At 54.0% G+C, this 26,953-nt stretch overlaps 12 protein-coding genes across 12 annotated transcripts; 7 read left to right on the top strand and 5 right to left on the bottom strand.

Annotated features, from left to right (window-relative positions):
- Positions 1–183: 183 nt before the first annotated feature.
- On the top strand, positions 184–2,384 carry BKA78DRAFT_295002 (uncharacterized protein; the record flags this gene model as incomplete). The annotated part of the gene is made up of 2 exons (XM_066886423.1): positions 184–478; positions 517–2,384. 2 exons carry the CDS (start codon positions 184–186, stop codon positions 2,382–2,384), a joined length of 2,163 nt encoding a protein of 720 aa, XP_066745850.1.
- A 1,010-nt stretch (positions 2,385–3,394) lies between these two features.
- Positions 3,395–4,265, top strand: BKA78DRAFT_343156 (uncharacterized protein; the record flags this gene model as incomplete). Its single annotated transcript, XM_066890413.1, has 1 exon — positions 3,395–4,265. One exon carries the CDS (start codon positions 3,395–3,397, stop codon positions 4,055–4,057), a length of 663 nt encoding a protein of 220 aa, XP_066745851.1. The 3' UTR covers positions 4,058–4,265.
- A 1,905-nt stretch (positions 4,266–6,170) lies between these two features.
- BKA78DRAFT_312599 (uncharacterized protein) lies at positions 6,171–7,347 on the top strand. The gene is made up of 2 exons (XM_066888316.1): positions 6,171–6,604; positions 6,680–7,347. The coding sequence occupies exons 1-2, from the start codon at positions 6,242–6,244 to the stop codon at positions 7,139–7,141; spliced, it is 825 nt and encodes a 274-aa protein (XP_066745852.1). The 5' UTR covers positions 6,171–6,241; the 3' UTR covers positions 7,142–7,347.
- BKA78DRAFT_312602 (uncharacterized protein) lies at positions 7,348–8,759 on the bottom strand. Its single transcript, XM_066888317.1, has one exon. It carries the CDS (start codon positions 8,300–8,302, stop codon positions 7,592–7,594), a length of 711 nt encoding a protein of 236 aa, XP_066745853.1. The 5' UTR covers positions 8,303–8,759; the 3' UTR covers positions 7,348–7,591.
- A 105-nt stretch (positions 8,760–8,864) lies between these two features.
- BKA78DRAFT_312603 (major facilitator superfamily domain-containing protein) lies at positions 8,865–11,002 on the bottom strand. Its single transcript, XM_066888318.1, has 2 exons — positions 10,803–11,002; positions 8,865–10,745 (listed from the first exon to the last, which is right to left on the bottom strand). The coding sequence occupies exons 1-2, from the start codon at positions 10,856–10,858 to the stop codon at positions 9,179–9,181; spliced, it is 1,623 nt and encodes a 540-aa protein (XP_066745854.1). The 5' UTR covers positions 10,859–11,002; the 3' UTR covers positions 8,865–9,178.
- Positions 11,003–11,185: 183 nt separating this feature from the next.
- Positions 11,186–12,481, top strand: BKA78DRAFT_124683 (ribosomal protein S5 domain 2-type protein). The gene is made up of 2 exons (XM_066882493.1): positions 11,186–11,793; positions 11,842–12,481. Exons 1-2 carry the CDS (start codon positions 11,299–11,301, stop codon positions 12,430–12,432), a joined length of 1,086 nt encoding a protein of 361 aa, XP_066745855.1. The 5' UTR covers positions 11,186–11,298; the 3' UTR covers positions 12,433–12,481.
- A 1,560-nt stretch (positions 12,482–14,041) lies between these two features.
- BKA78DRAFT_312607 (uncharacterized protein) lies at positions 14,042–15,081 on the top strand. Its single transcript, XM_066888319.1, has one exon. It carries the CDS (start codon positions 14,071–14,073, stop codon positions 14,875–14,877), a length of 807 nt encoding a protein of 268 aa, XP_066745856.1. The 5' UTR covers positions 14,042–14,070; the 3' UTR covers positions 14,878–15,081.
- A 977-nt stretch (positions 15,082–16,058) lies between these two features.
- Positions 16,059–18,199, top strand: BKA78DRAFT_352268 (potassium transport protein 1; the record flags this gene model as incomplete). The annotated part of the gene is made up of 2 exons (XM_066891321.1): positions 16,059–16,326; positions 16,380–18,199. The coding sequence occupies 2 exons, from the start codon at positions 16,059–16,061 to the stop codon at positions 18,197–18,199; spliced, it is 2,088 nt and encodes a 695-aa protein (XP_066745857.1).
- Positions 18,200–18,449: 250 nt separating this feature from the next.
- BKA78DRAFT_124690 (ATP synthase D chain, mitochondrial) lies at positions 18,450–19,518 on the bottom strand. Its single transcript, XM_066882494.1, has 4 exons — positions 19,418–19,518; positions 18,894–19,289; positions 18,724–18,810; positions 18,450–18,671 (listed from the first exon to the last, which is right to left on the bottom strand). Exons 1-4 carry the CDS (start codon positions 19,427–19,429, stop codon positions 18,642–18,644), a joined length of 525 nt encoding a protein of 174 aa, XP_066745858.1. The 5' UTR covers positions 19,430–19,518; the 3' UTR covers positions 18,450–18,641.
- Positions 19,519–19,543: 25 nt separating this feature from the next.
- Positions 19,544–20,818, bottom strand: BKA78DRAFT_379275 (NAC domain-containing protein). Its single transcript, XM_066892935.1, has 3 exons — positions 20,518–20,818; positions 20,286–20,344; positions 19,544–20,232 (listed from the first exon to the last, which is right to left on the bottom strand). The coding sequence occupies exons 1-3, from the start codon at positions 20,758–20,760 to the stop codon at positions 19,923–19,925; spliced, it is 612 nt and encodes a 203-aa protein (XP_066745859.1). The 5' UTR covers positions 20,761–20,818; the 3' UTR covers positions 19,544–19,922.
- Positions 20,819–22,151: 1,333 nt separating this feature from the next.
- On the bottom strand, positions 22,152–22,820 carry BKA78DRAFT_352271 (60S ribosomal protein eL14; the record flags this gene model as incomplete). Its single annotated transcript, XM_066891322.1, has 3 exons — positions 22,152–22,208; positions 22,344–22,607; positions 22,695–22,820. 3 exons carry the CDS (start codon positions 22,818–22,820, stop codon positions 22,152–22,154), a joined length of 447 nt encoding a protein of 148 aa, XP_066745860.1.
- A 1,458-nt stretch (positions 22,821–24,278) lies between these two features.
- Positions 24,279–26,221, top strand: BKA78DRAFT_312636 (uncharacterized protein). The gene is made up of 2 exons (XM_066888320.1): positions 24,279–24,537; positions 24,637–26,221. The coding sequence occupies exons 1-2, from the start codon at positions 24,434–24,436 to the stop codon at positions 25,829–25,831; spliced, it is 1,299 nt and encodes a 432-aa protein (XP_066745861.1). The 5' UTR covers positions 24,279–24,433; the 3' UTR covers positions 25,832–26,221.
- The last annotated feature ends 732 nt before the right edge of the window (positions 26,222–26,953 follow it).

The raw sequence follows: 26,953 nt of genomic DNA on the forward strand, positions 1-26,953 counted from the left end.
AGCATGTGGGTGTGGTGCTCTGTCGTTGGGCATGGGCGTGCGACAAATGTGAGAGACTTTGGTGGGTGGTGGCTCCCCCATTGGGGCGCACTTGCCCCGGATGCCAGCTGCCTAACGTCGTCTTTTCGCTCAACCCGCAAACAACATCACCCTCACCATCCTCACCTTTGAAGTCGATTCACCATGGCTCCAAGGGATCTCTCAAACTCCTTGAACCCAACACCTTCAAAATCTCTCAATTCAATCTCCGCATCCAATCTCCCTCAAGCGATTCCTCCAACAATGGCACCACAAGCGTCCAGAAGCAGCAGCAAACAACCTCAAAGTCTCCTCAATCAGCAAATCCCAACTTCACAGCAATCCAATCAAGACAACCAAGACCCCAATGCCGTCGCGCAACAACCCATTGCAGCAACTGGAGCAAACCGAATGCACAACGACTTCACCGCCGCGATGCAACGCGTTGAGGGCCTCAAGCGTACGTGTGATTCTTTGCTCAGATCTAACGTGCAAAAGGCTCACCCTATTACTCAGATTTTCTTGGTCATGACGAAATGCAAGCCCTCCAAACAACAATCGAAGAAAAGCTCAAGACTCGTCACGACAAAAGCCTCAAATCCGTGAAAGACAACTTCACGGAAGAGCAGTCCATTCTCGTTCAACAAAATGCTCGATTACAAAAGTCACAACAAGATCTCTGGGAACACAAAAACAAGGAGCTCGAGCAAAAGAATCAAACACTCAACACCAAGAGCCAGGAGAATGAGAAAGAGGCACAGAAGCTCAGGGAAGAGCGTGCGGCACTTGACAAAGAGAAGGCAGACTTCGCAACTGAATATGCTCAACACAAGAAGCGACTTGAAGATCAATACAATGAAAAGCTTCGCGAGGATACGAAAATCGCCCGTGACACAATTGCTTGGTTTCTTGAGGATGCAATGCGGACTCGCATCCGTATTGAAATGGAGGCCACGTACGGCGACCGAATTCGAGGACTGGAAAATCAATTACAATCGGCAAAAACGCTCGAAGATGTGACGACTCAAATCAAATCCGCCATGAACTCAGTCCAAGCACAATCCACAAGGACGGTCGAGGACATGACAGCCCAAATCAACTCCGCTTTGAACTCGATGCAAGCACAATCAGCAAATGCAACCAAAGACGTGACAACTGAAATCAACTCTGCTATCAACTCGATTCAAGAACTTGTCACAGAAGCAGGAAACGACTCGGAATCGTGGACAGATGCCCTTGCGAGTGCTCTCAACCAAATAATCGGCGACCTCTTCACCAAAGCCGACAGGGACAGAAAATCAAGTATTGACTCATTCGTACAAAGAACGAAGCATTTGGTTGGCAACGTTTTGGTCACACATAAGCAGTCAAATGACGACAACTCCGAGCGCACCAACGGTCATTTGGACTCTCACGCCAACGCTGCTCAAGATGAGTCAGCTGGTCCTCTACAAGACCAACCCCGGGCACACAGGGTGCAATCATCACCAAGGGAGGAGACTCGGTGGCCAATGCACCCATTTTCCGAGCAACAATATCAACATCAAACAAGACCAGGAATCCCCGACGGATCCGCATGGTCATCTCAAGACCAAGGTTCCCAAGGAAACAGGACAGCTTCTTTCAAGTCTCCTGAATCCATGGTGCGAAGACCACAACGCAACAGACAAGATGCCCCAATGGCCTCCGTCTACAACAATCTCCCCAAGGACTACACTCTCAATGCAACAACTCCAGCACAGCCACAACACAGTCCAGCCTCATCTAACAGCAATCCTTTCAATGTACCCAAGCCCACGGCAGCAAACACTCCAACCCAAGATCAGCAACTTGACAGCTTTTCTTCACCGAGAAATCAAAGTCCCGCAACAAACGGGCACGCAACTTCTCTGATACAACAAATCTTGGGCAAGAGAGCCAGGACTGAATCCGAAGCATCCAATCTTTTCACTCCAACCTCAAGCGATCGCGCATCAACCAACCAAACAGCAAACCCCCAAAGAAAAAGAATCAAGAACACATCACTCCGCCTGTCGCTCAAAAATGGAACCGAGATTCTGGAAGAAGACGAGTTCGGCCAACACAATCAAACCCTCCTCAACAAGGCTGCCGCTCAATTGAACACTGTCTTCAAGGCCGGAAAAAAGACCAGCGAAAAAAGACGGTACCGGTCTTGGATAAGCACCCAAAGCCAACAATGTTTACAAACCTACGTTTTCGGCAAAACAGCAACAGCTTACAATGGCTGGGAAGCCGATGAGCTTCGCCAAACTCAATGCAGAGACTGCAAAAGGAACGACAAAGTCTGTATCATACTTCGCAATGTCAATGGTGAGCCGGAGGCTCTGGTTTTGCCGCCAGAGTAACTACAATTTTTGGGGGAGAACAAGGGACGTTTGGGACTGAAAATGTGCGGTCAATACTCAATCCACGCTCTCTCTATACAATTTGTTTCAATCCAAACCCCCCATGTCTTTCCGCTCGTGTTCTTGTGAGTCCCAAAACTGGTGAGCGTCGGAGCATGCGTCGCCTTGGCGATCGTGAGGTCTTGTGGGAAAATCAGGGGCAAATGAGGTTGGCCCAGAGGCCATACTCTGGACCGCTGCAGCGAATGTATAGGCTACCAAGGTATCTTGAGAATATCATCAGTCACCTTCTTTTAAAGTGCGAGAGATATGGCTGCTCACGGCAGGCTGTGTAAACTTTGGCTACGCAGTGACTTTCCGTGAAATGGTCCTTCTCCCGGCTACCAGTGCAGGATGCTTGGATGCCACCAATGAAATCTGCTCCCATCGCGCATGCAATGTTGGAAGGGTGCTAGGTGGATGTGCTCATTTGACGAAAGCAAAGAAGATCGATGGTGGGGCACTTGGATGAAGTGGGGCAGAGTCTGGACGCGTGAGCAAGAGGGAAGGCCGCAGCGGAAGATGTAGGCACCCAACAGCCCATGGAGGAAGGTGCGCCATGTGAGAGACTAACAGAGGTAGGCTCGCGTGGAGAGGAAGGCGCGAGGAGGAAGTCGCACGCGTCAACAGCCCACACACCTCTATTTATCTCTCCTCTCTCTCCAATCTTCCACTCAACACCACCACCCTCGCCACTCGGTGCAAAAGCAGCATCCCTCAACCCCACGCTTTTCACGATCATGCCTGTTGCAAGACCTCACAGGCCACAGACGGCTGAATGCCGACTCAGCGAGGAGGAATGGCCAGCTCTCACCCGGACTGCTGGCCCTGGCACAAATGCCAGCCATACTGTCCAGAATTTCAGGAGCAAGTAAGCAATCTCCAACTCAAGAACTTCCGCAGAACGACGTAAGCTCACCGAACTTTCGCACAGCAACTGGTTCAACGTCTGTCTTCGTTGTGGGCTCACGATGCACGGGCATTGGATGGCTTGCCGCAAAAAATGCCAGTGGTGCAACGGAAGTGATCATGTCGGAAAACCTTGCGCCTTCCAGTCGGAGGATTTCTACAGGCAAAATACATGTCGCTCGATAATCTACGGACGAAGGGTACAGGCCGATGAACCCTACGACTCTGGTTGTCATGGGAACTATTCGGTACAGGAGCAACATCAGTACATGGACAACGGGGATGAAGACACGCACTTCGTCGATGACCCACCAGTACCAGACACCAAAATTGATAAGGACGAGCTCCTTACTGAAATCGAGCTGCTGAGGGAGAATGTCACTGCAGCTCGAGAGGAGAATGCTCGGTTGCGGGAGGAAGGTCGCAAGTCTCTGGCTAAACTCGATCGTTTGCGGGAGCAACATCGCCCGTCTTCCGCCGCAGATCGAGCAGAGGTCATTCGTTTGCGGGAGCTTTCCGCCGCAGATCGAGCAGAGGTCATTCGTCTGCGTGAGCTCTATCGCCAGTCATTGGAAAGAGAAATCCAACACATACTCGACAAAGACTTGAATCGCACCAATCTGCAGCTGAACGAAGAGCTCGAGCGCAGTAGCGCCCAGCGTCGCCGCCGGACAGGACAGCAGTCAGTTGACCAACGAGGTCCGGCGTTTCAACGACCGCACTGAGGACAACTGATAACAACGCCTGAACCTCGAAGATAACGATACCGTCCCTGACTCCGTTCCGGAAAGTCAAGTGCATTTACGAAGATTTTGCGCACGCTCCGACAGTCTTCTGCTCCCCTTTTCGTACTTGGGAGTTGTTCGAGAAAAAGGCTGCTACTGGAGCACCGTGAGGATGGCTTGAGAGTGATGGAAGGATTGTGGGGGATGGCGCGTTGAATGAATGGCTCGAACAAGCATGCGGCCGGGGACATTTACCAGGAAAGCTGTTCAATGAGAAAATCGAAGGTCTGAAGGTATAATACAAGAAAGCTGAAGACCAAATCCTGGGCCTGATGGATGTGTTCCATGCATGACGATAATTGATCAAGTGCTGCATGTTATGTCTGCCTATATGAAAGTCTCAAGTCAGCCTCTGTATTGCAGTGGATTCCAGTCTTCTTACAAACCTCAGCGCGAAAAGTTTCTGTCTTAATCCTACGTGTACGAAGGCTCCCTGTGCCTACGTCGTATGGAGAGTCTTGGTGCCTGTCATCGTCCTCTCCCGAGTCCTTCATTGTGCGGCCTGCACTAAAGGACTGGAAACCCTCCTTGCACAACGATCAGCTCAAATACTTCAATAGCCATGCCTCTTGCATCTGAAAATCCATCGTGGTGCAGTGGTAGCATACTGGACTCTCTCTGGCAGCTTCAATTCAACCAATTTCAACCAATCAACAATCAACTCAAGCAAGTTTGCACCAATCAAATCAACACTCAATTGCAATACCCAATCAAGCTGCGCAGAGAGAGTTCAGAGACCCAGAGTTCGATTCCTGGCGATGGAAGCCTTCTTTTTTGGATCCTGTCGCAGCTTGGAGGGAAGCGTCATGGCGATGGCGACTGCCAGACCTTTTGGTCAGGGTCCACCAGCCTGCAACATTCGATAGGCGTCGGCCAGTGGCGTCAACGAGTTCAGGAATCTCCAATGTCAGTCGTGCTTGTTTTGGCCTCGATGCCATCAAAGACGAATTGATGGTCGGAAAGATACCTCATGAGGAGTGCATGAACGCTTGAATGCTCCCTGTAGCCATCCATCAGGAGAGAAAATTCTCTCCATCTTCAAGGCATCAGGAGCTTGATCACTCCATGTCTCTACTCAGCAACAGAAAGTCTCGGAATTGGCAACTTCTTTCGTCACCCACTGTGCTTGCAACTCACCTGCCTCGCGTGGCGAGGCGAAGACCTCAACCACATCCTCGTTTCGGGCATGCATCAGCTCTTTCGACTGGAAAGTAGAACAGCTCCGCTGACAGCCGCTCTTTGCGCAGGAACCTCTGCTTGCTTTCGAGGTGCCTCGACTTTCGTCACCCTCTTGAATGACCAAGCTCCCTCATCGGAAGACGCTCTTGACGTCAAGCAGCGAGCATGCCATCATCCCATTGGCACATCGATAGCATCTTCGATCGGGTAAGCGCAGCACCATGGCGGCTTACCTACCATTGTTTCTAGCTTCAAGCGTGCCATCGCCTGCGTGCACGCTCGTCACCCCGATCGATTCTCCGCTCTGAACACAGCAAACCTTCGAAAACAGCTTCTCAGTTTCATCCCCCGCCCTTACAATCGACGACTTCTCTGTATCCCGCATCATGGCCTAGGAATCTGGATATTTTTGACATTGGCGAAATTCAGGGGGTCGCTGGGGAAAGGATGGCGTTTGAGCACGCGTGCCCGGCAGCCCTGCCGTTGGAGCACCACCGGTAGATGGTGAAGTATATAGTACCGAGGAATCCTCTCTCATTTGCGAATTGTGGATAGTCCTAGGGAGGAACGATGGACAAGACTGACATCGGAGATGCGAATCCACTTTGGAACAGAGTTTGGCTTCTGGGCTTGTAAAATCTGGGAGTATGCTTGTCGAAGCATTATCCGGAATGGTACCCGCACGAAGCAAGATTTCTTGCTTCGTGATGGCCGATGGGGAGGATTGATGCTGCGATGAGCATTGTTTGTCGTCAATGAATATGTTCGGGCTCCGAGGATAATCGACACCCCTACGGCGAGCTGGAAGCACTCCAAGCGCAAGCACGGTACGTGCATCCAGAGCGACCATCCCCGCACGAAATTATCAAACCACCACTCCACCACTCTACCAAAGCATTCTCGCAACAAGCTGCCAGCCCCATTGGTCGAACCGACCACTCCACAATGGCAGCATCCACCTCCATCCCGCGGGCCCTCCTGCGTCTAAACGCATCCCGCCAACTCTCCGCCCGCCCTCTCCTCCAAACACCCTCCGCGCTCCACGCCGCCGCAATCCGCTACGCATCGTCGAAAACGCCGTCCGAAAACAAGCCCCGAATCCTCGAGAAGCCGGACAAGTTCAGACCGCCATCGCACGGAGCCAAGCTGCCCACGCGCAAGCGCCCCACGTATCAATATGGCCCGTCGTTGACGCCGGAGGAGCTCGAGGCCCAGAAGACCAAGAAGTACCCCAACATGGAGCCGCCCAAGGGGACGTGGGCGTACTATCTGGTCAAGTCTGTGCGCTTCCACAGCTTCATCGCGTTGGTACGAACAGCCCCTGCTCCACCAAAGGGGAGGCATGTCCCGCTCCAAACACCTCACTAATACGGCCCTCCACAGTTCGTCCTGCTATCCTGCATGTACTGGATGTGGCTGAAGGAGTTCCTCGTCACGACGAAGCGGCGCGACGAGCTGCCGGAAAAGGGCGAGCTGCTCACGCACCCGATCCAAGCGATCCGCCAGTTCTGGACTGTCTACCGGCTGCACCTGGCGGACGGGACGGAAATCGCCCTCGAGAAGCGCCGCAAGAAGCAGGAGGACATTGACAAGCGCATCGAGTTCCGCGACCAGTTTGGCATCGCGCACCCCGGCAACCACCTCGACAGGTGGACGCTGGGCGAGGAGGAGTATGCCAGGCGCGATGCTGAGGGCCGGAAGCAGAGGAATGAGGAGAGGGACAAGAGAGATGCGCTGAGGAGAGAGATGAAGGAGGCGGAGAAGCAGGCGGAGCGTGCCGCCGCGGGTGAAGAGCAGGAAGCGCAGCCCAGGAGGAAGCCGAAGATGTGGTTGGGGATTTGGTAAGACGTAAAAAGAATTTGGGAGGCTTCAAGAGATGCTGTTCATAGGGTGGGTGCGTGATGCCGTTAAGTCATATGGGGTGGAGCTTGAGCTGATTTCGAAGTCATGGTAGATGTCATGCATAGGAAACTTTCTCCACTCGGACGCAAGGCGAATAAGAGTACAGGTCAGATATCAGTTTTCGAACCTGATGGATTGGCGCCAAAGTTTTGCATTTTGTCGGCACTAACCCTGGCAAAGTGCCATTAAGAAATATGTACAAATCCCCAAGTCCCCCAAAGCCAATCCGTTACCTCGTCGTCCGTCGTCCAGTTTTCCGGGTCGAATTGTATGTCCAAGTCTAGCCGACCGCTTCCATGCCTTCGTAGATCGTCGTCCTGCTGTAGGTACCCATTACTTTCATCACGCATCACTCGTCTCTATGCACACAGACCGGCCACGCACGCGACCTCCTCAGAACCACCCCAAAAGCCACGGCACGGCGACCCTGCCCGCTGCATTCGGCGTCGCTACAAATGTCGTCCCCACGGCCACGAAGCCGCCCGTACTATCCGTGGTTGTCACCTGGACGAGACTTGATGTCGCCGAGACGCCCAAAGTGGTGGTGCTCACGCTGTATCCGCCGGCAACGGTCGACCCGCGAATAGTGCCGGTGCACGCAGCGTTGACGGGACAGCACGCGACGTGGCCGGCCTGGTCGAGGGCGCAATTGGTGTTGCGGCGGCAGCAGAGGCCCGGCGCGCCCAGCGCAGCGCACGCGCTGTACGAGGTCGGACACGTGGTGCCAGCGCGCTTCTGGAGGAGGCCGGGGGTGTAGATGCGAGGCGCGTCGGTGGGGGCGGGCGTGGTTGCGGGCGCCGAGGGCAGTGGTGTTGCAGCAGAGGCGTTGCTCCCGTTGACGTTGTTGGGCAGCGCGTAGTCTTTGCGACGGTAGCCTTCGTCGGCGGGCAGCACAGCTTGCCTCTCGGGCATGTTGATGGCGATGCCAGGGAGGAATGGTGAGAGGATTATCGGTGCATCGAGTTGCTCGGAGTCCGGCGACCCAGCGGCCTCTGGACTGACGTCTGCATTGAGCAGCTCTGCGCTCGCGGCGGCGGCGATTCTTGTGGCGGCGAGAGAGAGCAGCACTAGTCGCAGAGGAGAGATGGCGAGCAAAGGCCGCATTCTCGACCTAGCTGACCGAGCGACGGACCAAGGCGAGGGTTGGGAGGTTGGAACGACGAGTGAAGAGCCAGAGGCCGGGTAGAGCTGTGGAATGTTGCTGGGATGATGGCGGCGGCGTGTAAAACAACGACGTTGTTTGCCTCGAGTAGTAGTTGGTGGGTTGGGCTGAGGCGAAGAGAATTAGTTTGCTACCCATACAGACGGAGGTTGCATCTTGGGTGAACTTGCCAAATTGCTAGAAGGGACGGGCGTGCAAGGGGAAAAGAAGGGTTGCTAATAGAGAGGCTGGTATCTCGAGTCCCGTCCCCATGCATGCAGGCCGTAGGTGGTTGGTTGGACCATCCCGCCAGTGTTGCCAGGGTGAAAGCTCCGAGCGAGTCATGTTTCAACGTCACCACCACCTTTTTTGGCTCCTACAACAATGATTACTTCAACGAGAACTAAGAGCTTGTGGAGCTGATTGTGGGTTTTTAGCAATTGGAGAGGCAATTCTGGGAGCATCATTTTCACACGGCCAGCTAGAAATCTTACCCCGTCACCAGCAAAACCAACACAAAGTGATTGTCTTTCAAGTACCTGCTTCACAGTGGCCATTGTATTTAAACTATCCGAGACTTTACCAGTCTGAATCCCATCTAGGAAATGCTAACGACCGATGCCCATGTCCTCGTTCTGAGAACGACCCCTCGTATGAAGTTGTCTGATCAGACAGAATCCCGACTTGCTAAACGCCGTGAGTGCCATGCACAAAGACCAAAAAACGCCGCGGGACAATCTCAGTCGAAAACCCAGTCCCCAAACCTATATACAAAGGAAATGAAGGAACGGACGTAGCGAAATTGATGACGGCTTTTGATGGCTCGGCTCACAATCCACTCACACCGCGACACCTCTGCGCAGCCATCCACCAGGTCCTCTCCAAGCCCACAACCACAGGCCGCAAGCCACCCACACACTGATTGCCATGGCCCAGAATGTCGGAGCATAGCAATCTTTTCCGTAGCAAAGAATGTCATCGCCGTCCGAGCCATCGGTAGGAGGCACTACGTTGGCTGCGGCGCTGCCCCAGTCGTAGAACGCACTGTAGATGACGCCCCAGACAGCCGCTCCGGCTGCCGGCATCATGGCCACGATGCCCCAATTGGTGCCAAAGTTCTCGACACCCCACACGGCAGCAATGATGATGGGACAGAGCGAGAATACGGCACCGTAGCCGGCGCCGATGAAGGCGGATACAACCCAGAAACGTTCCGCGTGACCCTGCACCACACCTGATGCGAGCAGAATCTGACCCAGCGAGGCGAGGAGCGCAAAGAAAATGAGGAACACGATTCGGGAGATGCTGAAGCGTCGTCGCGCTGGAAGCGATGCCATGGAGTTCTCGATAGAGTCTGGCCCTTGTCGGTGATGGGGCGAAGAGTGAGCAGGCAGCGGAGCGACAAAGTCGGAAACTGTGCCGGCAAAGAGACGTGCGGCGGTAGAGGTGATGGCTACGATTGAAACGTGAGTCGCCGGCGTTGTCGAGTGCTGAGAGATGGATGGCGTGTAGAGAGTGCCAATGATGGTACCCAGGTTGTTGATGAAAGCTTCACCCGGCCCCGTAACCAGGAAGAAACCCGCAGCAAGCCACCACATGGTTGCATCGGAGAGAAAGCGGCGCGTCTCCTCGTTAAGGAGCCAATTCTTCTTTGCTCGTTCTTCTTCAGCCTTCATCTTAAGATGGTCTGCCTCGGCTCGAATGAGGTCGAACTGAGAATCCGAAAGATCTTGTGGAGCTATCGTGCCGTAGCCATGGTGATCAGCAGCCCTGTGGAAGAACTCATCTGTGTTTAGGAGACCGCTGCGCTCCAACTCGTCCACAGCATCGTCAATCATTTCCTCCTCATCCAGAATGCGAAGACAAGCCCCACCGAGAAGACCGGCGCAGACGAGCAAGACAGCGAGGAACAAGAAGAAGTAAAAGACGTTGATGTCTCCGCAGGATCCATCTTCCCGGCGCTCGCAGAGCAGTCGACTGCCCACTTGGCTCTGCCACATGCCGCTCAAGCCGAAGGAGGCCACCGGGATAGCTAATGCCACACCCTTGTTCTTGCCTCGGCCAAAGTTCTTCGCGCAAGTCGTGAGAGCGGCAAAGTATAGGGCCGAAGTCCCCATTCCGATAGGGACAAAGGCGAAGACCATTGCGCCAAAAGGCCAGCCTTGAGGTCCAGCATGATAGGCAAAGGCGGCAAGAAAATAGCCCACTCCGAACAAGATGGCGGCGAGGAACGAGGACAGGCCGGGTCCATAGCGGTCGCAAATGTACCCAAAGACAGGTACCGGCAAATACATGGCCAGCTCCGCGGTGATTGATACGACATTGACCTGGAACTGCGTGTATCGCAGCCTCGACTGGAACAGGGGAGCATAGAGGGAGTATGTGGTTATCGATCCGGCAGCCAAACTGAGAGGTAGAGTCAGTTGCGAGCTTTATCTTGGGATGACTACGACAAGACGTTACCAGCAAAAGACTGCGCAGGCAAAGCCGCCATAGCGGGCAACAGCGCGTCGCATCATCTCGCGATCGCGTTCTTGAATCTGCTCGGCGACACGCTCGAAGAAGCTGCCTGCGTAGGCGTTGGTTTGGTCTGAACGAGTCGAATCGTCATCTCTGCGGTCTTGGGCGGGCACACGACCAGGGTCATTCGGATGTAACAGGCGGCGCTGACCCCCGGTCGATGGATAGTCGAGCTTGTCGATGAGGTTAGCGCGCCGTCCTGGAGAGGTCATGTTGTCCTGCAAAAGCAACCAACGCCCAGCGCAAACCACGGCGAGTACGCTGGACCTCGCGTCGTTGTTCTGCGGATGCGGTCGGGGATGCTGTTGAAGCCGATGACGCCTGTCTGTCACTGATCCGCGCTGCCAACTCAAAGTGCCCTGTGCGTTGGCTTTGACCTGCCCGAGCCCTCAAAATAATTCGAGCTACTACAACACCACGCGCACACCACCGATCCGCCATGGCTCCTCCCAGCCAGCATCTCCTGCTCTCCCCCGCTGAGCTTGCTTACCTCCATTCGTCATTGTCCCTTAGCCCGCCAGTCCGCCCCGACGGTCGTAGCCCAACGCAATTCCGCCCGCTTGTCGCCGAGACCGACATTCTTCCAGGCGCAAATGGCAGCGCGAGGATCTGCTTCGCCGATGGCACCGAGGCCATAGTCGGCGCAAAAGCTGAGGTCGAGAAGAGCGTGTGGAGGCCAGGACAGAACGATGCCAGCCTTGCCGACGTCGACATGGCCGATAACGATGAAGACGACGACCCGATTGCGCGCCATTCAAGAGGCATGGGAGAGAACAAATGGGTGGAGATGAGCGTTGAGATTCCAGGCTATCGCGATGATGATCCGTTGCCAGTCTTCATTGCGGCCATGTTGACAGAGGCATTGCTGGCTGACGGGCAATTGAGGGACCGTCTCTTCATAAACCGGAGATTTCACTGGAAGCTCTACATAGATGTAAGACTTAGCTGCCGCGTCAAGAGATAGAGCTGACAGCAAGTACAGATTCTTCTCCTCTCCCCTCCTCTTTCCTACCCGCTGCCTCTGCTCTCTCTAACCACCCACCTCGCGCTCCTCTCAACCCGTCTCCCACGTCTCAAATCCGAGCTCGACGAAGACCCTCTCTTCGATGATGACTGGGCTGCTGCTACGCTCCTTTACCCACAATCTGGTCCCGGCGCCATCAACCGACCTCCCATTACCCTCCTCGTCGTATCAGTCGGCCCCAACATGATATTCGATCCTAGCAAAGAGGAGCTCGCGGTTGCTGAAGCTGTGATGGCCATTTCAGTAGGGGAGGTGAAGAGCTCTAAATCCCCATCCCTTCGTGTGCTCGCCATACGCAGCATAGATCCACCATCGCGTTTGACGCCTCCTGGTGTTCCAAATGCCCTGAACAGTGCCACTGGCGGTGTTGCTCCAACGTCTGCTGCTGAAGCCATTGCGCTGAGGGAAAGTATGCAGGCCCCTGGTTTCTGGACTCCGCCACGTGGCGGTATCAAGAGAGGCCTGATTTCAAGAGCAATCAAGGAGGCTACAAGAGCGGGCGGTGTGGCCGAAGAGGTCATGGAGGCTCTTGAGAAGGTTGAGAAATGAGGTCCCGGTTGCAGCATGAAAGACCATAGAATCCACTGGGGTAGTATTTGGGCTACAGTGGTGAAGGCATGACTGACATGCTTCTCAAGATGAGCAGTCATAGTCTTCTGTTGGCCTCGGCGGCCAGGAAGAAACACATGAAGAACTGTACATTGCATCTCAGGTGCAGAATCAGCAATTCTGCATTGCAGGCGACCAACCTGCACACAGCGCGGCGTGGACCGCAGTCCGTAAAACGACCACAGGAGCAGGTGCAAAAACTTACATGATGCCTCGAACGGATCATACCAGAGTTTCGCGTCGATCTTAAGAGTTGGATCAGCAAAAAGATGAGAAGAGGAATACCCAAGTTTCAAAACCCGTGGCATTTGAACACCACTTTTTTTCACTCTCGCCTAATTCATTCGATCCAGTCTGGCACCTAACCCAAGCTTTTGTGCAAGGTTCCCGTAAGATGAATAACTAAATTTTTCTCCGACTGCGTTGACACACCTCAATTAAATTCACCAAGAAGTCCACTGGCCTTCTTCCAATTCTCAGAGTTGCGCGGCCTAGGCAGTCATCGAGCTAACAAAGGAAGGCTTTGCGCACTGCAGACGTATAGCGTGAGGAGCGCGGAAACCCACCTCTCCTGGCCTACTCGATCCACCCAACGACGAAATTCTTTGTGTACAATGCCGCATTGTTTTTCGTCCCAAGCATCCCGCTAATTTTCTCGTCCTGCGCTCTTACCTATGCTCTGATCGAGTCGTTCGCTTATGATATAAACCTCTAAACAACTACTATATTCTCTAAACGCTCTCGATTGTTCATCGCCCCTGAACGTTGAACAATGTCAACAACGCCCATCCGCACCCACAGACTATACTTCTCTCCATAAAACAATGACACTGTCAATTGCTCATTTCTCTTTAAATTGATTGGGGTCCCTGTACCCTTTTTTCACCGGTCAACTTTCTCCAAGCATCCTGGGGTTGGCAAAAAGGAAGTCTTTGGCCAGTCTCGCGCTTCGCACAGTAAGTTCTCGTAAACCATCCACTTCATCTCAGCCAAAAACCGGTAAGCAAGACCAACACAATGTCGGACCCTCAAGAACAAATCGAGCTTCAGGAGCTTGAGCAGGGAAGCGACTCCGGCACTACCAGCGAGGTGAGTGTTACCACTTCTTCAGTTGTGAGCAAGTTTAGGGAGGAGTTTGAGGACTCGGACCAAGAGTCCGAGGACTCAGGAGGCCATGACAACGATACCGAGTCTGACGTTTCGTCGAACAGTAGCGAGGCCACCGAGAGCTCCACCAACCCTGAGGACACTTCTGAAGCATCATCCCGCCAAGGTGAGTCGTCTGGAACTTCTGGATCTGAGACTAGTTCTGACTCTACCAACAGCTCTGACGAATCGTCGGACGAAGGTGAGGCGATTGTCCCTGTCCCTATCAGGATTAACAAGGGCAAGAAGCCTGCCTCGGAACTCCACTCGATCCTCAAAAGGGATTCGGGCAAGAAGAATGCAGTCGTCCCCGTCAACGAGAACAACAAAGACAAGACTAGGCGTTGCACCTGCTGCAACCGCCCTGTTTCCAAGGTCCTTACCAGGCGCCTCCCGTGCAACATCAACAGCACCGCTGAGGAAGCCACAGACATGAACACTATCTACAATCTCGAGGGCTATTACACTTCAAACCCCATCACCATCGTCTGTGATAGATGCAGCGCAGTTGGAAAAGCGCTGGACTGCTACAAAGCGGTCACGGTGGTAGGCAAGGAGTTCAAGACGGGCACTGACAGCTCTCGCAAAATGAGAAAGAAGGTCAGGACCGCTGTCCTCGAGCGCGAGAAGGCACTCGCAAGATCTGAGAAGCGCAAGAGTGCGCGGGAGAGTAGCAAGTCTGCCACCGTCGCTTTTGCCGAGGGCACTTCTGACAACGAGGCTGGTGTGCGCTCTGACGCCGCCAGTGCTGCAAGCGTGGCCAGTACGGTCAGCTTTGCGCCCTTCCCAGATCCCGTCGATGGCGTTGGAGCCATTCGCCGTCACCAAAGCTTTCACCGTTACAAGAGAACCTACAAGGCCGGCCGCTGGTCGTGGGAGGCCACGTGGGAGCGCGGCGACCTCGAGGAGTACGATTACCGCCAGGACCACGATGACTCGACAACCGAAAACAACTCTAGCACGGCCAGCACGATTGCGGAGAGTTCGGCCATGGGCGCTGCTCGTGAGACGGCGGCCCAGGAGCCCGAGGAGCGCGAAGACTCGCAAGGCTGGTTGGACACCAGCGGAGTTCGCCTCCCGTACAAGGAGTTCTACGAAGGCGTCAAGAAGAAGCCTACCCGCAACAACACTACGCAGCCTCGCTACTATGACGCCGAGACGCGTACCATCCGCCGCAAGAAGGAGCCCACTTTTTGGGGTTACCTCAAGGAGTTGGGCAAGTTCTGGTGCTGCCTTTAAACGGGCACGAGGTAGGTCTTCCGGCCAGTAGGACTAACAACGTCGCATCGTCATGAGTCTCTTCATACCACAGCATGGAAGAACGAGACCGGGGGGTTGGTATCGGATCGTCCATCAACAGCCTCATATACGATTCCGACGTTTTCACCATTTCATAAGTCTCTTCATACCAATTTTGGAAGAAAGAGATCAAGGGTTTTTCATTCGGGTCGTTCACTAACGCATTTTCCACATACGACTCCGAAGTTTTTCATCCCTTTTTCTTACCATCAGTTTCTCAGCATCCACTATCCACTAACACAAGCTAGAGAAAAGAGTCTGCGGGTTTTCTTCCGAATCATACATTCCGGTAGTTTTTTCATCCCCAACTCTGACTGATTGGTTAGTCTTGTTTTTTTGCTTATTGCTTTTTTTTTTTTTTTTGATTTTGAGTATAGACCATTTGATTTCATAAAACTCACTTACTTGTGCCCATTTGCTTTCCATTCATGTGCAATATGCGATGCGCCTTGCCTCTCCTCAGTGATGTATGATGTCTGACCTTCTAATCCTGTTTGAGTCAACTGGTGACCAGTTTTCTTTTGCAACCTATCATGACGCACCAATCTCAAAGCTGTCAGCATGAGAATTTAATTGCTTTCAATGATAGGAGATCTGAAGTAAGCCTTATCAACATAGCCAACACGTCACACCACCAGGGTCTCGCGAGATCTCTCAAATGGTTGGTTGTGGGGCCCGTCCCTGCCAAGGCGATTCGTCCCACGGGTATCCGGCAAGTCAGCGTCCCTGCTTGAAGATGTGTCTCGCCCCGTCGTTCTCTAATCAGAGGTCTCAGTGATGGTGAAAGAAGGTTGGTAATTGGTTCCAAACCGGATTGATGGGCGACAGGGAATGTGCGCTTTACTATTTTGGGAAAGGCCGTTGGGTGATGTCACACTCAGTACGCGGCCTGCCCTTCCCGGTCACCACTCGGGCTCCCACCGGGGATTCACCAACCTTCGGCGTGAGATTGTCATGTCCTCACCCTCATCGTAGACCTGATCCGTCCGCGTTTGCAAGGCCAAAAGTCTTGCCCAAGAAACTCTCATGATGTTTGCGACCCGCAGCTTGGGCTACGCGTTGCTGTAGTCTTGTCCGCAGCTTCCTTGAACGAGATGCATTCGACCCGCACGTATGACAGGATGCCGGAACCACCACCGCCAGCAAACAGCGAGGGCCGCTATGAACATGATTCCAAGCAGAAGCAGCATTTTTGGCACTATGTCAAAGACGAAATATTCCACGTCAATTTCTACCGCCTTCACATGTCCTATTTCGTCGTGGTTAGTTTTGTCAGTTCCCTCATTCTGTACGGCGAGGGACTGGCGAACGACTCGCATCAGATCAATGGGTCGAAATTGAGCTACATCGACGCTCTTTTCATGTGCTTCAGTGCCATGACGACGACCGGTACGTCTTTGAACCAATAACACCAAGGGCCCTGCAGTTGACGTTTTCGACAGGCCTCAACACGGTCAACCTGGGATCGCTCACGGGGTTCCAGCAAGCCGTGCTCTGCATCCTGCTGATCATCGGCAACATCCCCTTCGTATCGCTCTTCGTGGTTGTGATACGCCGGCACTATTTCTGCCGAAAGCTTGCAGACATTGTGCAAAACTCGAAATCGTGCCGGAGAGTGGTCGAGGATCTGGAGCAAGAAGAATCCAGAAGTCGAGATGCCAGAGGACAGGGAGTCAGAAAGAGACGAGCCCAAAACAACAAAAACTCTGTTCGAATCCAAGACCGCCAGAAACCCCCGCAAACTTCAAAGCAGGACCAGCGCCATTTCCACCATTCGGCAGGCTGGGGAGCTTTCCCGTGGCCGTGGGAGACCCAGGTCGTGCAGCGGCTTTTCCACTATCCATTTCGGAAACTCAGGCGCGAATGGAACACGCAAGACCGCTCGTACATCTCATTCGACCCCGATGTGGATGAGCGGGGCCGCTTCAGAAACCTCAAGGAGCACGAGAGAGAGGAGCTAGGAGGCGTCGAGTACCGAGCGCTGGTTGCGCTTCTGTGGCTCCTGGCCATCTACCAAATCATCTGGTACGCTCTTGGAATCCTCTTCCTCGTCCCGTATGCGTATCGGCGCTCCGTCCAGGAGATTCTCCACACCTCGCAACCAGGCAACCTCGATCCGGGGTGGTGGGGCTTCTTCGCGGTGGTGACGAGCTTTGCCAACGGTGGCGTCAACGTGCTCAATGCGAACTTCGTTCCCTTCCAGAGCTACTACTTCGTCCTCATCGTGACGGGCGCCATTACCGTCGCTGGCAACACGCACTTCCCCATCTTTCTGCGCTTCTCCATCTGGCTGTTGTCCAAAGTGGTGCCCCAGGACTCGCGGCTCAGACAGACGTTTCTCTTCCTTCTCCACCACCCGCGCCGCTGCTTCATCTACCTCTTTCCCGGGCGCGAGACGTGGTATCTCTTTGCAATCCAATTCATCATCGACATTACAATGTGGATCCTTTTCGAGCTGCTCAACTTGGGCATCCCCGCCGTCGACTCGATCCCCGCAGGCACGCGCACCATCTGCGGTCTGTTCCAGGCACTTGGTCTGCGAACGTCCGGGTCATACATCATCCTCATGTCGTCGCTTGCTCCTGCGCTGCTGATTGCATACCTCATCGCCATGTACGTCGCCAACTTTCCCATCGTCATGGCGCTGCGGCAGACAAACACGTACGAAGAACGCAGCTTGGGGATCGACAAGCGGGAAACATCTGGACGTGGAGGGCTCGCTCGCCATCTGCGCCGTCAGCTTGCGTACGACATTTGGTTCCAGATAGCTGCTTGGTTCCTGATCAGCATCATCGAGAGGTCCAAGCTCATGAGCGCCCAACCGGGCTTTAATCAGTTTGCGGTGCTGTTCGAGGTCACGAGTGCCTATGGCACCGTAGGCTTAAGCACTGGCGTCCCCTATGACGATTATAGTCTCAGCGGCGCTTTTCAGACTGGCAGTAAGTTGGTCATCATGGCCGTCATGTTGCGCGGGCGGCACCGAGGTTTGCCATTGGCGATTGATCGGAGTATTCTGCTGCCAGGGGAGGAGCTCATGCATCGCATGGATGCAGAGTACAACGAATTGGGTCATTGGCGAGAGGACGAGGAGCAAGAGTTGATCAGAGACGAAAGAGAGAGTGGAGCGAGGGAATTGGATTCCAGGAAAGATGGACCTGCGGGCGAGCCGAGTCGGAAACGAGGCAGGCGGAGGAATGACAGCGCGGAGACCGGAAGCAGTGGGTCGGATTCGGACGACGGCCCGCGATTTGAGATAACTTGATACCAGCGCCGCATGTTGGAAAAATTGGATTAACGACGATGTTGCTGTCTTGTGATCATATTGTTGCGATGGCTGCTTGGTGCTGCGATATCGGCGAAGGTGAAGACTTCGAAATCGAAGCTTTTGCTACCCTGTGAATACCAGTCGTAGCGCATCTTGCAATGCCAATTCTCACATACCTAAATATTTTGAGCTCAGACGACAGTTGGAGGATTTCTGCCGCACGTATTTAATGACGCATTGCCTGATGTGTCCTGTTTACCGAGCTGTTGCGGGGAAACTGAAACGAGACTGCTGGGAGTCCATGAGCGCCAGGAACTCGCTGAAGTTGTCAAAATATCTAGATTTGCTATCTATTTTGACGCTTGGGCAACCGAAAGGCCTATAAACAATGGTATTATTCCGCCAGGCCAAAAATGCTCGAAGAGTGTGATGAAAGCATTTAGAGCATGGAGAGGTCGCCGAACTTCTCCTACGAGGGGGTTAGCAATCGCCAAAAGCACGGATAGAGTAAGAAGCCAGACCTTGTAGCCGGGAACGTCCCACTTGCCCTTGCCAACGAGCTGCTCGGTGCGCTTGTCGACGTCGGGGCGGGCAGCAGCAACCTCGTCCTAGAGAGCAGAACCTCGTTAGCCATGATATCCCAAAACAACCCCGCCGTTCCAATGCCCCCAAACCCCCAGGCTGTACGTACGACGGTGAGGTCCTCGAAAGGCCTGGCCTCCTCAATGTTCTTCAGAGTCTTCTGCAGGGCCTTGAGCTCTTCCTCGACCTTGCCTGCGGTCTCCTCTGCGCTCTTGACGGCCTGCGCCTGGAAGGCGTCAATGGCCTTGATCTGCCTGTTGACGTCGTACGTGGCGGGCTTGAAGGCCTTGAAGTCCTTCTCAATCTGGTCGACGATGGCCGTGTTCTTCAGGACGGAGCGGTAGTAGGCGAAGTCGACCTCTTGGGGCTGCTCGCTGAGAGCTTGCAGCTTGCGGCGGGCGTCATCGTTGCGCTTCTTGAAGGCGACGAGCGAGTTGGCCGTGTTGCCGCGCAGGCCGAGCTGGGCACCCAGGCGGGTCCAGTCAATCTTGAGGGAAGCGCTGCGCTGGAGAGAGAGGAGGGTCAGCCAGGTGCCGCTGCTCGTGAACCAATGCTTGGGCCAGTTTTGGAAATTCTCTCTCCTCCCACTATCGGAATGGGATCGGACACATGTCGAGAAGGGATTTGACGTACTCCGACGGACATTGTGATGGTTGGGGCGGTATATGGAGTGGAGATGGGCGGAAACTGCTGAATGAAGTCGGCCCTGCGTTGAAGCTCTCTCGAAAACGCCGGCCAAGATCCGAGGCAACCACGTGACGCACATGTTCATGGTGGAAGCTCTCAGTGGAAACGCGTTGAACGCGTTCATGATTCGTAGACAGGGTATTTTACATTAATCACTTGCGAACTAGCCCATCTCCCTCAATTGATCAAATTAAAGACCGCTTAAAAGCCAGCGACGGCATTGGCTGCATGTGCACAGAAAGGATTCTGGCACAAGGTGCTGCTTCAGATAAACGGGAAGGATTCTTTTGAATTCTGTCATGGCGCCGCCAGACCAACGGTCCTAGTACCATTCTCTTGCCTCATGTCCTCCTAGGAATCTTTTAACAAGTGGTGCATCCCGATCCGTCCTCCGTCCGAATCCACGCACGAGAGGTACCGGCTCACGGCCTCAAGTCGAGTGCTGCTGCACTTATATGCTGAGGGCCATGATGGAGTTGACAATGTCGTTGTCGTTCTCCTTGAGCGCCTTGACGGCCTTCTTCCTCGACACGCTGGCCTGCGCCATGACCAGCTCGATGTCCTTGGTCTCGACGCCGGTCTCGTCGACCTCCTCGCCGTCATCCTCCTCCTCCTCCTTCTTGTCCTCGACGGCGGGGGCCTTGCCCTTGCCGTGGTCGTGGCCCTCGTGGCTCTCGGCGGCCTCGGCCTGAGCGAGCTGCTGAGCGGCGGAAGCCTGGGCAGCGGCGTTGAGGTCCTCAATCTTGGCCTCACCGAAGATGCTGCAGCGATGTTAGTAACTGGTTGAAATGTATGGGCAAAGGACAAAGCTTACATCCAGGTGTTGCTGTTGGGGGACTTGTAGACGTCGGGGTTGTTGATGACGAAGAGGATCTACGGCACTGGGTCAGCAATTGCTCAAGATCCTGAACCACAGATGCGCAGAGCCATGGGAAGCAGTGCAAGGCCGGGCTAGCTCGCAGGTGAACCAATTCATCCTGGCTCGCCCTCCCAGGCTGCATGCCGTCTGCGCCCATAGCTTCCTTGCTCCGCTATTCCAGACTCACGTTCTTGGGCCTCCTCAGGGTAACGCGGGTGATGCCCTCAATGTGCTTCAGGCCGAGCTTCGCGATGGCCTTGCGGGCCTTCTTCTCGTTGCGCGAGTGGACGGTGACAGAGGCGCCCGCGGGGATGCTGGCGTCACCAGCAACCTCATCGCCAGACTCGGAGCTGGAGTCATCGTCGGCGACCTCGGGGCTGGTCTTCTTCTCGGGCTCGTCGGGGAGCTCTTCGACGCGGGGGTTGGACATTTTGGCGTGTGTGGTGTGGACGGTGGAGCTGTGGATGTCGGCGTCACCAGAGCGTAGGTTGACAGCTGCGGGCAGTTTTCGAAATCTGTGCGCGGTCCTGCGCAAGCGAGCCGGGCGTTGGTGGGAGGAGCCTCAACCATCAAACAACACATGCAAATGGCTTTGGCTGCTCATTTTGACAGCGATGCAACAATTGATTCATGTAGACTCAAGCGATCAAAATAGTAGTTGCATGAGTGTCTTTGAATTGTTTTACTGCGTTGCCCGCACCATTACATGACACCTCCAAAGCAAGGACCCCCCTCATTAGAAGCACATGTGCCTACGCAACATTTACAAGCAAAGCATATCATCGAAGCTTTGAATGAATCTATATTGCTAGCAGATCATTTGATTTCATGGTGCTGCTTCTTCACTTCAGTAATAAGGTAGCACATGTAGCAATTCAATCCAATATTACCACGTTCGAAAGCTACTCCTACCTGCAGTCTGGAAAGAAACGACACTACTTGATTCCTTCATATTCTGTGGACTTCAAGCCTTTCCATAGATTGTGCCACGGCGTGTTAGCCCTCTGGTCTGCGTATCGCCAGGATGTTCTTACTGGACTTGCTTTTCCCCCTGGAGGCTGAAGGAAGTGTTCGAATCAACGCACGTCATTGGAAGTAGCATAACATGTCGAGGAACTGAGAGACCCAGAAGACCAAGACTTTGCTTGTGCACATCGCTGGCCGACTTCAATTGGGATCAGCTGTGTTTGATTGGCCAAGAGTAGACAGAAAACCATGGTTGGGATGTATGAACATGGGAGACGGTAGCTGCCGGAGAATGGCGAGAGATACTAGGGTAGAGTAACTATTGCCGACGCAGATGAAATCTTCAAGCTGCTTCCTACCTTAGTTGGCAACCGAGAGGCCGTAAGTCGAGCAGGACGGAACACGTGGGAGGGTGTAGGTGCCGGGGCTTAGCGGAATCTCCAGACTAATTTGGGAGTGGAGAAACGAATGAGTCGAATCTGGGGTAGTCGATGCGCGTCGGGCTTCGGTGATCATGTCAGAGACTCGGTAGGTTGATGTTTCGGGCCCTGTTCTGTGAATTATGATCGCTCGAGGTTGCGCCTCTAGTATCTCTGCAGTTTCGCTCGGAAACCAATGACCTCGCGAATCGCACTTCCATTCATGGCACCATTTTGCAATCCCTCAAAAACGCCCCTTTTTCCTGATTGGATTGATTTTGAGAATCATGGATACATGAATTTGTGAATCGTGCCCATAGGATTCTCTGGTGGAGAAAATGCCGTCATGCCGGCCATGTTCAAAGCAAAACCTTCTCCATGGTATGCCGTAACGACCCGTCCGTAAGAAACCCCATCAACAGCAGAATGACCCTCTTTAAGCCTTGGCGGCAGCGCGAACCTTGGCGAAGTTCTTCTGGACCTCGTAGCGAGCCTGTAAAGATGCGCATTAGCATTTTCCAACAGCGAGCCCGTGAAATTTCAATGTTTAGAAAACCAGCGGCACAGAGGCCTTCCTTCTCTTTCGTCTTTCACAAGTCCTCGAAAACAATTCGTAAGGGTCACCCACCTGCTTCCTCAACCTCAAGACCTTGAAGCGCTCAAAGTCGTTGAGCGACCGGCGCTTGGCGATCCTGTCCTTGTTCTTGGCCCACGCGCTCTCGGAGAACTTCTTCTCGACCTCGGCGGCCTCCCAGGCCTTGCGGACGATACCGTTGCCGGCAGCACGGGGGAGCTTGGGGATGACGATCGGGGTGAGGGACAGGTAGGAAAGAGCGACGGCGTGGCGAGGGACGGACTTGTCCTCGGTGGAGGCGGGACCGTGGACGAGGACCTGTTGATGGTGAGTCCGCGATTCCTTCTGTTGGTGTTGCCGCGTTGGGTTCCAACGCCCCGTTGCGGATGGGGATTCTCAACGTACGCGCTTGTGGTCGATGATCTCAACGATCGCGGCAAGCTTGCCCTCGTACTGGCCGGCTGCGAAGAGCACAACACGGCCGACCTCGACGAGTCTCCACTGCGATGCCTTGACCTCTGCGTCACCCATTGCGATTGATGTGCCTAACGAGGTGGTGTGAGTTTGCGGTTCTGAAAGTGGCAGCGTGAATGCTGGATAGAGCAGCGTCGTGGGCGGAGCGGACGTACTGTGCTACGGGGTCGGGGTTTCTGTGGTCGTTAGTTGAGGTCGAAGTCGTCGTCTTGTCGCAGCTTGCAGTCCGGCACTGAGTGTACGCTTTCGCTTACGGATTGTTTTGTGGGCGCTAGTCCCGAATAGGCATGGCCCAACTCCGTCGCGACTTTTCCTTCCCGCAACCTCGCCGAACTTCTTCTTCCACACCTCCAACATCGACATCGTTTGTCGCAACCACACACCCGCCAGCAGCCATGAGGGTAAGCTTTTGCGCATTCTCCAGCCTCCCCTCAACATGATGTTATAATTTGCGATTGACTTCAACGACCGGAGGCGCTCGCCGGCGCCTCTCAACGGCGTTGAAGCTATGATATTCAATTCTTACATATTCTGAACCCTCACACATCTCTGCTCGCAGTGCACTTTCACAGTCTTCTGAACACGCGCTGACTTGAGCTGTAGTAGGGTATCTTGGCCTTGCATCCGCAACGACGCGGTCTTGATACTGCTTGCTGGCGGAAACCTTTCGAACAGTATCTTTGGTAAGGTAAGCGAAAATTTTCTTTCTTTAAGCTTTTCGCTCTGTCCGATGATTAAAACCTATCACGCCTAGATAGTATTTGACCTTCGGGTATGATTCTTTTACACCAAGATCACTGAGGACATTCATTACATCGCAACTTTACTTTGGTTCAGTGGTTGGGCTATCGCTGACATTCTCAAAAGTTTTGTAGGCAATCCTGAGAGATTCTCCAGGACCACATGTCTGGAAGTTGGACTCGCTGCCTGGTCCTGGGAGTCCGCGTGCGCGACGCTGGGCAGTCCTTGCGGCTCGCTCATAGGCGGCTCTCAAAGCGAGTGTTGCCGGGGGGCTGAAGGACGGGCTCGTCTTCAGTTTGAGCAGCGGAGCAAGTCAAGACCTGCGGATGAGACACGGTGGTCTGGACAAAATGACTGATCCAGACTCCGGTGCAATTCAAGTGCCCGTCACGGAATGTTCTGTCACGTTGCTCTTGCCAACTGGCTCAATTGAGAGACGAGTTGAGTAAGAGGAGGCACTTTACATAGCTAGAATACAATGCATTCAGCAGCTGCACTTTGATCTATTTTCCATGATTTCAATCGCAACAAGGTGATTCTTTCGTTTTTTCAGGTCTCAGTTCCTTTGTCGACTTAATGCAGCCTTCCGGTGCCCAAAGCTGGGTACTACGATCGCGTCGAGCTGCAAACACCCGCCTACCAACATCCCAAAACACTGACTGCTCCCAGTTGCCCAAGAGACTGCCAAAGAAACATTCGACCATTGACCAATACGAGAGACAGCCTGGCACTTCATGGCGCGCATTCATCTTGAGTCTCAGCACTTAGGCACTAGCCTCGGCTCGGGCCTAAGTTTATCCAGTGGCGGTGCCAGGCCGACCAATGCCGCTGTAAACATCGCGGCTCATCCAACCCGCAGACTTCTTTCTCGGGGCACTCCCGCTCATTCTCGTCCCTACCAGTTTGTCGAATACGAAGACTCGGACACGATGAACTCCTTCCGAGGTGGCATGCAAGTGCATGCTGTTCCAGAGGCAGAGCGCGCTTTCGACGCTGCTGGCCGCCAGCTGCCCTGGGGTTATGAATACGCCGAGTACGTCGACTTCCACGGGCTTTGGCTCACCTCCGAAACAGACGAGAGTCGAAGCAGCTTCTCAAGAAGAACTTTCGCTAATATTTTACCTTCTTGTAGCAACGACCCTTCAGGCCCGCGCCGTTACGTCGAGGAGAGAGGACCGTTTGGCCGATCAACACGGCGTCGCAACTTTTCGCGCAGCAAAACCACAGGCACACCAGCACGCAAGGAAGATCAGGCGCGCGTCGACAACTTCAAAGCAATCGACGAGATCTTCGGCCATCTCAAAGCTCCTCCTGCAAAAGCTCAAGACTCTGCGCAACAACCAGCGCCTTCGCAACCCCCCACGCAATCCGCCGCTGCTCCAGCTCTCCCCTCAAGCCAGTCCACTGTGGCGCTGGAACCAACAGAAGTCATACTGTATGGATTCGGTGGTGATACGCAGTGGGCAGCGATTGAATTCTACGAGCGCATTTCTGAGGGCATCGTGTACGAGGACTACGACCGTCATCCGCCAACTTCCAAATACAACCTCTCTCTCAGCACAAGCCGTGTAGCAGCCGGACAGCGCAAGCTTTCGCCGGCAGCGCTCAAAAAGAAGAATGCATACAGCGGCGGGTACCACTGGATCAAAGTTACCTTTGACTCTCCGGAAGCTGCTGATCGCGCATGCCATTACTCTCCACACATTATCCACGGTCACGCGGTCTACGCGGAGCTCTACCGTGGCACAGGTCCAGCAGTCGATGAAGCGATACCCGCGTCGCGTCTCACTCTCAACGGCGTCAACACATCACCTTCTCACTCGAGTACAACCGTTCGCGGGCCGTCAGGCGGGTCGCCAACAGCAAGCTCAGATACCGCGTCCTCGGCGACTGCTACGGCAGCCGGGCCCGCCGCGCGCCGCCGCAATCCACACAGATTCTCTACGAACCCCATGCCACCGCCGTCGACGACCCTCGCCGGCCCACCTGCCCCAGCACAACCCAACGTCCAGCAAAACGGCCAGGTTGAGTATCCTCAGCTTGCGATGGCCTTTGAGCCCCCGCCTCTGAAGGTGCGCGGCGCTAAGCGCGCCGTGCTTCTCCCTGCCGAACAAGCGCTTCTTCCCGTTGGCAACTGGTGGCAACAGACCTTTGGCAGCTGGCCCATCATCGGAATGTTTCTGAGCGGCGGCACCGAAGTGATTGGAAGCGAAGTACCACGTAAAGAGGATGGAAACTTTGATTGGGAGCACGCTAGCTTGTACTGGCGAGTTTGGGCCTGGGTCGACTACATCTTGAGGACTGATTTCCTCGGTCTTGGGGAGTGATGTCTCGTTGCTACAAGAGATTGTCGTGGAGCGTTTGAGCGGACGAGAAGCAAGGGAAATTCAGGCTGTTCCGTATAGAGGTATTGCACAGGCCATGGTTGTTAATGCGGAAAGCATGGGAGGCATAAAAAGCGACGGCGTTACCGGATGGCTATTTCGGATGGGTCGAGCATGGTTGGTTAGGGATGTCGATTTTTGCTTCCTTGGATCAGCTAATCACACGAAAGCGGTTTATATTCATACTAGCCCGGCCAGAGAAGAAGCAGAATGCAGATAGACAAATGGTCATCAAGAAGGTCTTATCCATCTACGGTTTGCATATCTTTGACAGAGATCCAAACTCCTTTGGCACGCTACCAGGGAGCAATCATGAGCACAATTTGCCATCCACGGAAAGGTTCAAAGTCCTCATGCGCGCTCCCAGGGAGCATTCGTGCCTACCGCCTGCTCCATCCGTGCTAAAATTCCAAGTCCGTTCGCGCACTTCTAGGGAGCATTCATGCGTCCCAATCCCACCTCAGCCTTTTCTCTTAGATTCCATTACCTTCTTCACCACAACTCTCCTCGTGCTTCCCCTATCTCCTTCCCCCAATCCATACCTTCATGAGACTAGTCCTAATCCAGATGTCAATCCTAAGATCTCCTAATGCCAAGTAAGAATACATGGATACGGGGAGTCCTCAAGCTCCTGATGCCTCGGAGATAGAGGGCATTCTCTCTCTTAGCAGAGGGTTACAAGGAGCATTCAAGCGTCTGCGTCTGAGTGAGTGACGACTTGGGACCATGCCTAGGTTGAATTCTTTTGTCACCTGCTGGTGCCTCCTCCCCCTCCTCCTCCTCCCTTCACACAAGGTATATCTGACCCTCTTCACGCAACAAAAGAACAGCGCCAACAGCGATTCGAACGCCGGTCCACTGGACTTCATGCCCAGTTGGGTATTTAGGGGCAAAAAGTCACGGAGCCTCCTTGTGCTCCCAAGCACGCCAGTGAGGTGGGGATGAGTCGATTTTGTACGCTTACAGTGCTGGAAAGATGGGGTAATATAGTCGCGATGAATGTTCTCTCAGTGGAATCTCTAGCGCAATTGAATGCACACACAAATCAGCAACAGAGCAGAACCA

This window comes from Phyllosticta capitalensis (genome assembly GCF_038381095.1).
Source record: "Phyllosticta capitalensis strain CBS 128856 chromosome Unknown BKA78scaffold_4, whole genome shotgun sequence".
Lineage (NCBI taxonomy): Eukaryota > Fungi > Ascomycota > Dothideomycetes > Botryosphaeriales > Phyllostictaceae > Phyllosticta > Phyllosticta capitalensis.